The sequence below is a fragment of the Panthera leo genome, chromosome C2 (genome assembly GCF_018350215.1).
Source record: "Panthera leo isolate Ple1 chromosome C2, P.leo_Ple1_pat1.1, whole genome shotgun sequence".
NCBI classification, from domain to species: domain Eukaryota; kingdom Metazoa; phylum Chordata; class Mammalia; order Carnivora; family Felidae; genus Panthera; species Panthera leo.
In genome coordinates this window covers 95,663,886-95,677,613 of record NC_056687.1, presented here as the reverse complement: position 1 = coordinate 95,677,613, position 13,728 = coordinate 95,663,886, and the positions used below count along the sequence as shown (strand labels likewise).

Below are 13,728 nucleotides of genomic sequence, written 5' to 3'. Positions count from 1 at the left end.
CATAGTGACTCGGTTTCTGGTGTACTTACATAGGACAAAATGACGTTTGCTTGTTCATTTTATTTTTCTTAATGTTTATTTTTTGTTTTGAGAGAGAGAGAGAGCATGCGAGCAGGGAAAGGACAGGGATAGAGGGAAAGAGAATCCCAAGCAGGCTCCACGCTGTCAGCACAGAGCCTGGCGTGGGGTTTGATCTCATGAACCTTGAGATCACGACGTGACCTGAGCTGAAATCAAGGGTCAAGCGCTTAACCGACTGAGTCACCCCCGGCGCCCCTGCTTATTCATTTTAGAATCAAGTACCAATTAAATTTGTTAGTTTAGTGGTATTATGAGAGTGAGTAGAGGTAATTTCATTTATTCAAAATGCCATCTTTCACTGGAAGTCGTATCATAATTTATGTAGCCCATTTCTTATTGTTGGATATATAACTTAACACTAGGCTTTCACTTGTATATCCACTAATGTGAGATGAACATCCTTAAACATAAATAAAATACTCTCATATTCAGTGTAGAGTTTGAATCTTGGAAAATGTATTCTCTTGTTGAACCAGCACCCCAATCCAAATAAAGGACATTTCCATCTCCACGGAAAGTTCCCTGGTGCCCCTCTGCCCCAGCCTGGCCCCAGATTTCCACTGATGGTCTGTCTGGCCTTATGGATTTGTTTTGCTGTTCTGGAATTCCGCATGATTGGGAACATGCCGTCCGTACTCTTTCCTGTCGGGTTCTTTCCATTCAGCGTGTTTCTGAGATTTCTCTCTGCAGATACAGTATTTCTGTGTCACTCAGTACTGCATTCCTTTTTATTGCTGAGACGTGCGCTGTATGGATATGCTACAATTTGTTTACCATTCTCCTGTTGATGTTCATATGGAACATTTCCAGTGTGGACCCTTGGTGAACAAAGCTGCTGCACACATTTGTGGCCACGTTTTGTGGACATAGGTCTTTGTTTCTCTTGGGTGGATAGCTAGGAGTCAGATTGGTGGATGAAATGGTGATTGAATGCTTAACATTGTAAGAAAGCTCCAAATGGATTGAGCAGTGTTTGAGAGGTTCCTTGCCAACACCTATACTCAGTCTTTTAAACTTTGCCATTCTAGTGGGTGTGCAGTGGTGTCTCCTTGTGGTTTTCACTTCCATTGGTATCTAATGTGTCCGTTCAGATCTTTTGCCCATTTCTCTAAAGGGCTAATTGTCTGACTGAGTTGTAGGAGTCCTTTTACATTCTGGATTCAAGTCGTCAGTCACATATTTATTATGAATATTTCAATTTCACTTCCACAGTCTTTTGTTTCCAAGTTTTTATTTAAATTCCAGCTAGTTAACATTACAGTGTAATATTAGTTTCAGGTGTTTAAGCGATTCAACACTTACATACCTCACCCAGTTCTCATCACAAGTGTACTCCTTAATCCCTACTACCTATTTAACCTATCTCCCTACCCACAGTTAGTCTTACGATCCATTTTGAGTTTATTTTTATGTATGGTGTGGTGTAAGGGTTAAGTTTTCCCATATGGATATCCACTTTCCAGCACCAATTTTAGAAGAGGCTGTCCTTTCCCCCCATTAAATTACCTGGCACTTTTTTTGAAAATCAGTTGACCATAAATGTGTGGTCTGTTCCTGTAGCCTCTTCTGTTTCATTGATTGATTGATTGAACTATCCTTATGCTGATACTATTCCTCTTCCCTCTTTATGTACCTTTATAACAAGTCTTAAAATCAGGTAGTAAAGTCCCCCAACTTTGTTGTTCTTAAGGATTATTTTGGCTCTGCTCAGTCCTTTACATTTCCCTACAAATTGTAGAATCAGTTTGCCAGGGGTGCCTGGGTGGCTCAGTTGGTTAAGCATCTGACCTTGGCTCAGGTTTCTGGGTTGGTTAAGCATCTGACTTCATGATCTCACGGTTTGAGTTCAAGCCCCGTCGGGCTGTGTGCGGACAGCTTGGAGCCTGGAGGGTGCTTTGGACTCTAAGTCTCCTTCTCTGTCTCTGCCCTTCCCCTACTCACGTTCTGTCTCACTCTCAAAAACAAACATTAAAAAAAATTCTTTTTAATAAAATCACATATTCTTTAAAAAAAAAACAAAAAAGAATCACCTTGCCAGTTTCAACAGCAAAAAAATAACTGATGATCATTGGCTGCTTCCATTTAATATGTCAGGAATTACAGAATGGTGATTTTCAAATTTTATTATTCCGTATTCACTCATTAGAGTGCTTCTATAAAAGTAAACACCCCGTCACTATTGGTAACGTGTGGTAAACGTCTTCACTGATTTAGATCTTTGTTTCTGTATTGTTTAAAATTTTCAGGATACTGTACCAGCATGTGCTTTGTCAAATGTATCCTAAGTGTTTTATATTTGTAATGCTATTAGTGTTTTTATTTCATTTTCAATGGTTTATCACTAATATATAGAAATAGGATTTTTTTAAGTTTACTTCTTTGAGAGAGACAGAGTGAGTGGGGTGGGGGCAGAGACAGAGGGAGACAGAGACTCCCAAGCAGGTTCTGCACTATCAGCATGGAGCAGGGCTCGAATTCACGAAACCGTGAGATCATGACCCAAGCTGAAAACTAAGAGTCTGATGCTTAACCAACTGAGCCACCCAAGTGCCCTTGATTTTCTAATGCTAAACCAGGCTTTCACTGGCTGTGATATTAGGGTATATTAAAGTTTGGTATTTCTTCCCTAAATGTTTGGTAGAATTCATCAGTGTAGACATCTGAGCCTAGTAGGTTTTCTTTCTGGAAAGGTTTTTTTTTTTTTTAAACTTTTTTTTTTTTAACGTTTATATTTATTTTTGAGACAGGGAGAGACAGAGCATGAACGGGGGAGGGTCAGAGAGAGGGAGACACAGAATCTGAAAAAGGCTCCAGGCTCTGAGCTGTCAGCACAGAGCCCGACGCGGGGCTCGAACTCACGGACCACAAGATCATGACCTGAGCCGAAGTCGGCCGCTTAACTGACTGAGCCACCCAGGTGCCCCTCTGGAAAGGTTTTTAAGCGCAAAATCAGTTTCTTTAATAGAGATTGTTAGGGATCTTTTTGAATGAGATTTGGTAATGTCCTTCCAGAAATTTGTTTCATGACAGTTGCCTCATTTATTAAAATTATTTGTAACGGTCCCTTATTATCCTTTTTTTTTTAAATTTTTTTTTAACGTTTATTTATTTTTGAGACAGAGAGAGACAGAGCATGAACAGGGAGGGGCAGAGAGAGAGGGAGATACAGAATCTGAAATGGGCTCCAGGCTCTGAGCTGTCAGCACAGAGCCCGACGCGGGGCTGGAACTCACGGACCGTGAGATCATGACCTGAGCCGAAGTCGGACGCTTAACTGACTGAGCCACCCAGGCGCCCCCCCCTTATTATCCTTTTAATGTTTGTAGGATCTGTAGTGAGGTTATCTCTTTCTCAAGTTTGGTAGGTTCTTGCTCAGTTTGGCTGAAGTTTTATCAATTTTATTGTTGTTATTTTTCCAAAGAGCCAGCTTTTGGTTCATCGGTTGTTCTGTTTATTATAAACACCATTATTTTCTGCTCTCTATAGCCTTCCATTGCTTACTTTGGGTTTAATTCACCTTTTTTTTTTTTTTTAAGTTTATTTATTTATTCTGAGAGGGAGAGAGGGCAAGAATCCCAAGCAGGTGCCACATGATCAGTGCAGAGCCAATGCAGGGCTCGAACTCATGAGCCACAAGATCACGACCTGAGCAGAAATCAGAAGACGCTTAGCAGACTAAGCCACCCAGGCACCCCACACCCTTTTTTTAAGGTAGAAACTTAGGTCACTGAGACCCTCTTTTCCAAATATAAGAAATATGTATAGACAAACATAAGAAAATCGGGAAAAAACAGTGCAAAAGCAATTAATGTATTGGAAATTAAAACTGAATTTTTACTTACCAATTTTCTGACATTTGCAATGTTGCTTTTCACAGTTGTTTTCTACTATAGTTTTTTTTTTTAATTCTGATAATACAAATAACACATGCTGTTACATTTCAAATTATGTGGAATTGCGTTTATTAGGATAAGGCATAACAAATAATCACAAAATCCTTGCAGCTTAACACAACAGACTTTTATTTCTTGCCCGCACCATACATTCACTGTGAATCATCAGGGGCTTTGCTCCACACAGTCACTCAAGGACCCACGTCGACAGAGGCTTCACCATCTTGAGCTATTACCATCTGGAACACACGGCCTTTCTATTCCCTATGGCAGAAGAGAACACTGAAGGGGGTTCTCTGCAATTAAATGCTTTGGCCTCATAGCCCTTTAGCCAGAAATAGCCACTTCACAGGCTAATCGTAACAAAGAAGTGAAATCTTTCTGTGGGCCTAGAAGCCGAGGAGTAGGTAGGAGTGAATACTGTAATTCTATACTCCAGGAAAAAATAGAGATTACTTCTCATTCTGTGAGATAATCCCTACCTACTTCCTGTATTCCTGCCTGGCCTTTCTGACCTTCTTCATGGCCAATCTTATGTTTGGGGTTGGTGGGAATTACTCCTGTGATCTGATTCATATTTGATTCATATGTGATTCATATTTTGTTCTACCTTTGCAGCTCTAACATTTTATAAGTATGTGAATGAGACCTGTGAAAGGGCAAATCAAGAATCCTTTGCTACATGAAAATTTCACATTTTTAAAACCTTGCTTTAGAGTATCTCTGAAATGTACACAAGTAACTGGTAACCATGGTATTATCTAGGGAGGGAACTGTACTGGACAGTGATCAGTTGGGGGTGAGGGTGGGCAGGATGAATAATTTTTACAGCAGACACTTCTGTTGAGTTTTATACCGTGTAAATTATATTACCTATTTTTAAAAAAACAAGTAAAAACTTTTATTTTCTGCATTTTCTTTCTATATTGAATTATACCATGTAAATGAATAAAAACATCGGTTTCTTCAAAAGTTGTCAGAGTCAAATGACATTTTGTTTTTTTCACTGAATTTTGACATATCAAGTAAGGACCGTATCTTGAAAAGTTTATTTACTTTTCAGAAGAATAAAATTACATTATCCAAGTAGATCAGTTAGTTATGGTCCTTTGGGTACCAGTAATCAACACAGTCACTTTTAGAATGTCACCTTTTCAGAAAGCTTTTTCATGTACATAAATGGGCCCCTTTTTACATTTCCAGTTGTGAGTTGAGCCATAATGTAGCTTACTGTCCGCTCCCACTTTCATCAGTCATCCAGCCAGAAAAGGTGCTTATTAACACCTGAGCCTCTTTCCTCATGGGGAAAAATCTATACCTTCCGTGATTATTGTAAGGGGAAGGCGGAAGGTATATAAACCCCTGGACAAGGCTCAATACATTCGTTATTTAGCCACAGGCTTGCCTCCGTTCATTGGTTTCAGCAAATCTAACTACAGTGCCAGTTCCATTTTCTGTATGAGAGTAGACCGGGATGTTAATCCTGCTCCCCTTCGCATACTGCTGTTTAATGCAAATCATTCTGTCAAGCTTTTCTGAGATTGCATAGTGCAACTATTTGATTATAATATCACGTATACACCTTTTTTATTTTACTCTCAAACTCTCATGAATGTACACAGGACTTTGTAAAAGCTACATGATGTACGATATTGCAACTGATTAAATGTAGATAATTGAGCAGCCTGCTATTGAGCTAGACTAACCAGAGCAATCTGTGAAATGTGAAAAAAAAATGCCACTCTGCTCACTTAATCTTTTTGTTTGGTAAAATACAGTAATCTTTCGTTACAAAAAAAAAATGTTCCTTATGTTAATATGCAACAAGTGTCAAAAGGTCCTGAAACCAAACAGTTGGAGAACTTCTGGTTTGGACTCTGAAGCCCGGGAGCGAACACTGCGGTGCAAACAAGGTTTTATCAAATAGGTGCCATGTTACGTGTACACATATCTCAGGGTCTTTGGGAGACTTCAACCTAAATGTATCCCCTTTCTTCCTTTTCCTGGAAAAAAAAGAATATAAGCAGTTAATTACTGCCTCTAATGCCACAGAAAGTTATAGTTTTTCTAAGCAGAGAACTAGAGCCAGTAGATGACATTGAACTCCCATTAAGACGGCTATTAATGATGGTTATTTTTGTTTTCTATCTTTCACACAGAGCTTGTTCACACTGGTATGCCAGGTACCAAGAGTAAGATCACCGAAGGCAGTAAAATTGAAATTGGAAGACTGTCAGCCAAGAAAGACCTACTAGAGGAAGCAGAGTGAGTATGTCAAGTGTTGTGTAGTGTTAAGAATTAACTGGGTTTTAAATAGGAACCCAGAGACCGGATCAGTGAAAAGAAATCATGGTTTGTTTCCCTCCGGCCCTGCTAATTCTTCCAAACTAGCCAGGTTGCAGTGCAAACCCAAAGATGCCTTAAAAAGGACTTCCACATTAACTATTTACATTGTATATGAAGCATATGAATTAATTCATAAATAGTTTAAAAAGTCATTCAGGAAAAGAGCCGTATCTTACAAATCTCTGGATCCCTGCAGTTCATGTGGACATTTTTTCAAGGGAAAATTCAGGACAGGTAGCCTATCAGAGGATTTTTGTCTTGCTTGGGAGGTTTAAAGAACAAAATACTGCAATTTTGAATACCTTTTTAGTGGTTCATGGGGGAAGTGGGACACAAAATTGGTATGAGAAAGTTTTGATTCGTTTCCACAATCACTATGTTCAGGGACCATCATAAAATGACTAAAACCCGGTGTTCCGATAGACTTCTTTCAGCTGCTTTTTATTGCCTCAAGTTGCGTATCTAACCAGGGCCTTTTCCCCCCTCCTCTCTAGTTTCTTTCAGCTTCACGATTCTCTTACACACCCAACTTGTCTTCGTTCTTCCAGTCCTCTTGTGAAGAGGTTCATGGCTAGTACCTTGGTGGCTACAACTGATCTTTATCCTCATCATCCCTTCTTACTTTCTTCCTCCAGAGACTAGCCTGCTTCTCTGTCCTTCCAGTTGGCCCCTCTCTGAGAGCCAGTGATGAAATGGACCTCAGGAAACATCCCTCGGATGTTGACCACTTAAACATGGATTCTTTTTATTTTTTTTTATTTTATTTTTTTTTTTTATTTATTTTTGGGACAGAGAGAGAGACAGAGCATGAACGGGGGAGGGGCAGAGAGAGAGGGAGACACAGAATCGGAAACAGGCTCCAGGCTCCGAGCCATCAGCCCAGAGCCTGACGCGGGGCTCGAACTCACGGACCGCGAGATCGTGACCTGGCTGAAGTCGGACACTTAACCGACTGCGCCACCCAGGCGCCCCTAAACATGGATTCTTTAATCTGTTTAATTTTGGATGAGTTATAAAGGTTAAAACTACTTTATACAGGTAATTCTTTTACCCTAAAGATATTTTTTTAGACGGGTCTAAATATGAACCTACTCTTTTTACCTTTTTCACACCCATTTTAAACCAACACCGCCCATGTTTTTCTCATGTTTATTTAACTTTGACAGAGAGCACACACGGGTGAGCAGGGGAGGGGCAGAAGGAGAGGGAGAGGGAATCTTAAGCAGGTTCCATGCTTAGCACAGAGCCCAACTCAGAGCTCAGTCTAATGAACCATGAGATTATAACCTGAGCCAAAATCAAGACTTGGATGCTTAACCAACTGAGCCAGCCAGGCACCCCAACACTGGCTATTTTAAAACAGCCTTATTTTCTCTTGTCACAAGAACGACTTCATATATTCTTATCGTTCCACCCGGGTTTCCTTATCCAAGCAACACCACTTTTAAGGCCAGTGGCATTTGTCAAGGTGGTAGTTATGATTCTCTGCCTTTGTACATCAAATCTGAATGGAACTTTTTTGGCAGAGGGTCAAGTTAAAACTGTATAGATTTAAACTATATATATTTGAGTATAGAAAACAATTGAGCATACAAAAGAATTTGTTTCATTGGTTCTTTTCTACCTAGGTTTATAAAAATAGGTATAACTGATTTTTTATAATTGTCTTTATATATATATATATACGTGTGTGTGTGGGGGGGGGTAAATACCTAATTTGTGTATCTTAGTAAGTCATCTTATAACATGGTAGATTTATAGCCATGACACTATGTTCAAGAAAAAGTAATTTATGACTCTTGTTAAAGAATGTTAAGGCAGACTCTACTCAGGACCTTTGCACTAGGTGCAGGGACCACTACAATGGGATTTTGCAGTGGGGTAGCGATTAGGCTCAACTCTGAATGCAACAAGGAATAGTAGAAATTTATAGCCAGGGAGCAAGGTGGAGGTTAGTAGAGGAGTATTATTGAGGAAACATCAGGGATAAGGAGGGATTCTTGCTAAGGCAGGCCAGAGTGATAGATCATCACTGGGGGATGGTGCGGGATGAGGAACTTCATCAGATATTGAAGGTCAGATTCTGGCTAACCACACTCAGCAGGATTCTTGCTAAAGTTGGGACAATGAAAAGACGAACACGGAAGCTGAAGAAATCACTGGAACTCTCTACTCAAACGTGGAAAGACTCAAGTTAGGGTTCAGTCTGTCCAAAGAACTGATCGCCTTCTCTCACACGGATTTTTTTCTTTACCCTCAGATAATATCCTCAACTACTCCCTTGAAATTATTTAATCATCATTTAACTGGTTTTAGGCACATTGAGTTTTTTGTTTTTTACTTTTCAGGCTTGGTGTTCCCTTACTATTTTCCTTGAAGTTTGAGAAATTCAGAGAAACCTATAACACTATAAATACTCGATGTGTACTCTTTTAGTCACTTTCTGTATAACGTCTTAATAATTAGATGATATGTTGCTGCACAATTTTGTAAACTGCAATTCACTTAAACATTCTGTAGAAATTTATTTTTAACATGTAACAAATTCATAAGGTTAACATTTAACAAGTTATAGAAGAGGAAGAGTCAAAACTTCCTCCTATCCCGAGAAGCAGTTTTAATAACTGCATAATAGTACATTATTAGGATGTGCCATGTATCATTTTTTAAAATTTTGTTTTAATGTTTATTTATTTTTGAGAGACAGAGAGACAGAGCATAAGTGGGGGAGGGGCAGAGAGAGGAAGACACAGAATCCAAAGCAGGCTCCAGGATCTGAGCTGTCAGCACAGAGCCCGACGCGAGGCTTGAACTCACGAACTGCGAGATCATGACCTGAGCCGAAGTCGGACGCTTAACCGACTGAGCCACCTAGGTGCCCTGTGCCATGCATCATTTTTAACTCATCTCCAATTGTTGGCATTTATGTGTGGGTTTGTTACTGTTTTTGTTTTGTTGTTTATATAAACATTGTGGTGGAACAGTCTTAGAGAAATTTTGGTCGTGTTTTTTTATGATAAATTCCTCGAATTTCCTTCCATTTTATTTTTATTTCATTTCATTTGGAGTAATTTCTACACCCAATGTTGGGCTCGAACTCACAACTCCAAGATCGAGTTGCATGCTCCATGAGCTGAGCCATCCAGATGCCCCTCCTTCCATTCTTCCCCTCTGACCTTTCTTTTTCATCTTCTCTTTTTCCTGCCACCAAATGCCTTAATCACTCAAGCCTCAACTCCTATTCCCTTGCCTTTACCTAGCATTTCTTAATGTTCTCAGCCCCTGTTCCTTCCCCGGATTCTTTGTCTTGTCTGTCCAAGTGCCATAACGTGATCTTTGTCATGTCCAAAGATAAATCTTGTATCATTCTTCCCTTTATCTGTGTCCCCATCATTTTCAGCTTTACTGTTTTATATCTTTGAGTGTCAGAATGATGATCCTGCAGCCAAAAAGCTTTGAAAATTGCTATCCTAAATTTTACTAACAAAAACACAAAAAGTTGAGCGGGGGTAATGTTCATTGGACTCAGAGTGAGACTGGGTTAACAGCCATCAATGATTGTTCTGAGTATTACTATCAGGTTGCTGTTTTAAGCCTGTTTTTGTCTCTGGTAGATTCGTTTTCTACTTCTCTCTACAAGTAACTAAAACCTGTACTTTTCTAGAAGTTGAGTAATTTTTATATAACATTTTGGTTAGAGATCTTAAAGTTCTGGACCATCCTGGTCTCAAAAAAAAAAAAAAAATGAACAAAGTATACACATTAATTCTTCTTGATCATATTCTGTATTGTGAGAAATTTAAATTCCTATTTATATATTTACAGTTGACCCTTGAACAACACAGATTTGATGTGCAAAGGTCCATTTACGTGTTGATTTTTTTCAATAGATACAGTGCAGTACTGTAAATGTATTTTATGATTTTCCTAACCTTTTCACTAGCCTTACTCTAAGAATATAGTATGTGATATATATAAAACCTACAAAATACATGTTCACTGACTTGTCAGTAAGGCTTCCAGTCAGCAGTAGGCTATTAGGAGTGAAGTTCTGGTGGAGCTGAAAGTTACACACAGATTTTTCACTGTACCGGGGATCAACACCCCTACCCCCCTTCTTGTTCAAGGGTCACCTGTAATTTTTTTGGGAAAATGACTGGATTAAATATGTTCTTTGAGACTAGAGGTGCTTGCTTTGAAAGGTTTAAATTAGACGTAGCATCAAGGTTTTCTTTCCATTTTTCTTTACAGGGATGGAAAATAAAGTGAAGCAGTGTTTTGTTGTGTGTATTTCAGCAGGCCTTCTGCAGTTCAACTAAAAACATGACTGCTCTTTCTTCCGGGAACTGCTCTTTTCAGTACCAGTTACGTCAAGCAAATCGGTCCCTAGATGGTAACTGTCTGCTATTCTTGATAATACTTGGGAAAGTATTACTAAATACCCTCACACTAGGAATGAGAAGAAAAAACACCTGTCACAATTTTATGGAGTATTTTTGCTTTTCACTAGCATTCATTGATTTTTTACTTCTAGTAAACATTTCCATTATATACTACTACAGAGATTTTGTACTTTTAGGCGTTAGGTTTACTAAATACCACATCTGCCTATTTACTCAAATTATTTCATTTACTTACGGTTTTTTGCATTATCCGGTTTTCCTGATAGCTTGTATAGATTATTACCTGAATTTCTCTAAAACTCCAAAGCTTGCATTGAAGTGTCAAAAAATATTTTATTTCTTTACAGTAATTTTAATTTGGATTTCAGTCCTTGCTTATGTTTTGAGGGATCCAGGTATCTATCAAAGCCTGAAGGCACAGAGTGTTTATTCTTATCAATGTCCTTTCTACATTAGCATTCAGAGTTACTGGCTGTCATTTTCCATGGTGATGATTTTATTTATGGCTTTTATAACCTCTTGGTCAGAAGTGATTGCCTTGGTGCAGGCTGTTAGGATGACTTCCTATATGAATGAGACTATCCTATATTTTCCCTTTTCTTCCCATTCTAGTTATACTCTGAGCTCTAAGAAAACACTCTTGCCCAAGTTCATTATCTGTTTTCTCGGTACCTGGCTACCATTTGTACTACTTCAAGTAATTATCCTTCTACTTAAAGTACAGATTCCAGCATATATTGAGATGAACATTCCGTGGTTGTACTTTGTCAATAGTTTTCTCATTGCCACAGTTTACTGGTTTAATTGTCACAAGCTTAATTTGAGAGACGTTGCATTACCTGCGGATCCTTTCGTCAACTGGAAATGCTGCTTCATTCCACTTACAATTCATAATCTTGAGCAAATTGAAAAGCCTATATCAATAATAATTTGTTAATGTTGCCATGTGAAAACTAATTCAAACTGACAACTACAATAAGAATCATAATTTTACAAATGGGAAAGAATGATGACTCCGGACATACAAAGATTGAACTGAAACCGCCCCCCACCCCATGCCTCCAGCCCCAACTTTCATACCTTTTCACAATGTGTCTTTTGGGGCTATGGTATTAAAAACAAAATAATTCCAAGAAAAATGTTTATGCCTGTTCTGGAACACTGCATGTTGCAAATACTAATTTAGCAAAGAAGTGAAACGAGTTAATATTTGGCCAGTGATACTGATCTGTGTTACCCAAAAAATTACTGGATGCAAACTTATGTAAAAACGAGATTCACTGCCAGTAACATACAAATGTAACTAAACACTTTTATTAAATTCAGAGCAAGAAAATCAAGATCATTTTGTGAAAATTATTTGATATAAATATTCTTTAACATAAGGGGAAGAGAGAGTAGCTCAATTTAAATTTACGTAATTGAAGAAAAAAAATGATCTCTGTTCTTAATGCAGATAATCCTGGAAGAAAAGTTTTAGTTGCTCACCTTACAGAATTGGGAGTAGTGACTAGGTCTCTTTCCATGACATACCAGACTCATTTTCATTTGTAACTTGTATGTCACATACTTGCATGTCAAATCATAATCACATTGGCAGTGTATCACACCATAAAAGTAAAGGAGGGCTCCTTATCCTCAGCACTATTCACGTTTTGGGTCGGGTAACTTTTTGTTGGAGACTGCCCTGTGCATTGTAGGATATTTAGCAGCACCCCTTCTCTTTGCCCACTGGATGCCAATGAAAATGTCTCCAGACACTGCCAAACTTAACCTGGTGGGCAGAATTGCCCCCCTCTTGAGAACTGCTAGAGTAAATCAATCCAAATGGCAGAATCATCTGAAGTCACTTTGTTACAGATTTTGTTTAATCTGTCACAGTTTCTGAATTTGGTCCCTTCTCGGTGTTACTAAGTATACCACTTTCTAATTCGCCATTACATAGGACTGAGATACTTTTTTTTAATAAAGTTTTTTAACTATATTTATTTTTTGAGAGAGAGAAATAGCAAGCGGGGGAGGGGCAGAGAGAGAGGGAGACAATCCTAAGCAGGTTCTGCACTGTCAGAAGAGACCCCGATGCAGGGCTTGAGCTCGTGAACTGGGATATCATGACCTGAGCTGAAATGAAGAGTCAGATGCTTAACCGACTGAGCCACCCAGGAGCGCCCCAGGACTGAGATACTTTAAAATATATTGTACTTCATTAGTAAAGATTTACACTCTGCAGATTTCAAATAGGCAAATTTGTAACTATTTCAAAGCCCTCATAAACTTAAAAAAAGAAATTATTCAATAGACCAGCCAAATGGAAGAGGCTTTTATTTGTAAAGAAATGAACTTACAACTGGTCTACAATATATTATTGTAATATAAACAATATAAATAAATGATCCTGTAGGCCCACTAACCTTCCATCCAGACCCACATGAGGCAATGTTAACAACAATATTCTATGTGAAAATGTGCAGGTAACAAAGGTGCAATTACAAGCAAGTTTAAGCAGCAGAGTATAAGGTGCTTTAATTTAACAGTTAATGTTGCCATCAACAAACATTTGAATGTTCAATTTTACTTCACTGAATACAGACACAACAAATATGAAAATCTAAAATTCATACACATGCTACTTGTTAATATGAAAGTGCTTTCTCTTTTAAAAAAATACACCAAATGGACAGTCTTTTTACATAGATCATGGTGTGCTCTTATTAATGCAAAATTAACTTCATTTTCAGGTTATACATTTTAAAACGGTAGCTATAGACACCAATCTAGGAATGCTAATGCTAAGAGTGCTAAACTATTTCATTTCCTGTAAGGAGGACTGTAATACAATATCCAATGTAAAGAATACATGTATATATAATCTTAACATTTGTTTCTGTAAAAGTAAAAAAGGTTTCCTTTCCCCTTGGTGACGCTCTGCTCAACCTGGGTGGATCAGCTTTTGAGGTTAATATGAAAGTCCTATGTTAGGATAATGGGAGGAACCAAAAGGAATT

General features: G+C 38.4%; 2 protein-coding genes across 9 annotated transcripts in view; one reads left to right on the top strand and one right to left on the bottom strand.

Annotated features, from left to right (window-relative positions):
* GPR160 (G protein-coupled receptor 160) overlaps positions 1–12,731 on the top strand; it is a 57,359-nt gene extending 44,628 nt beyond the window's left edge. For 6 of the 8 annotated variants that reach the window (XM_042903160.1, XM_042903154.1, XM_042903157.1 and 3 more), the window contains 2 exons: positions 6,134–6,239; positions 10,572–12,731. In XM_042903160.1, coding sequence (XP_042759094.1) covers positions 10,644–11,660 — 1,017 coding nt within the window. In that variant the 5' untranslated portion in view covers positions 6,134–6,239; positions 10,572–10,643 and the 3' untranslated portion in view covers positions 11,661–12,731. Of the gene's footprint in view, positions 1–5,998; positions 6,240–7,292; positions 7,359–10,571 lie in introns of those variants that run through there. The other 2 variants (XM_042903158.1, XM_042903161.1) reach the window with 2 other exon arrangements.
* PHC3 (polyhomeotic homolog 3) overlaps positions 4,021–13,728 on the bottom strand; it is a 91,741-nt gene continuing 82,033 nt past the window's right edge. Inside the window, exons 16-17 of the transcript XR_006193011.1 lie at positions 11,563–11,637; positions 4,021–5,977 (exon numbers count right to left, since the gene is read on the bottom strand). The gene's annotated coding sequence lies outside the window, so the exon portion shown is untranslated. The remainder of the gene's footprint in view (positions 5,978–11,562; positions 11,638–13,728) is intronic.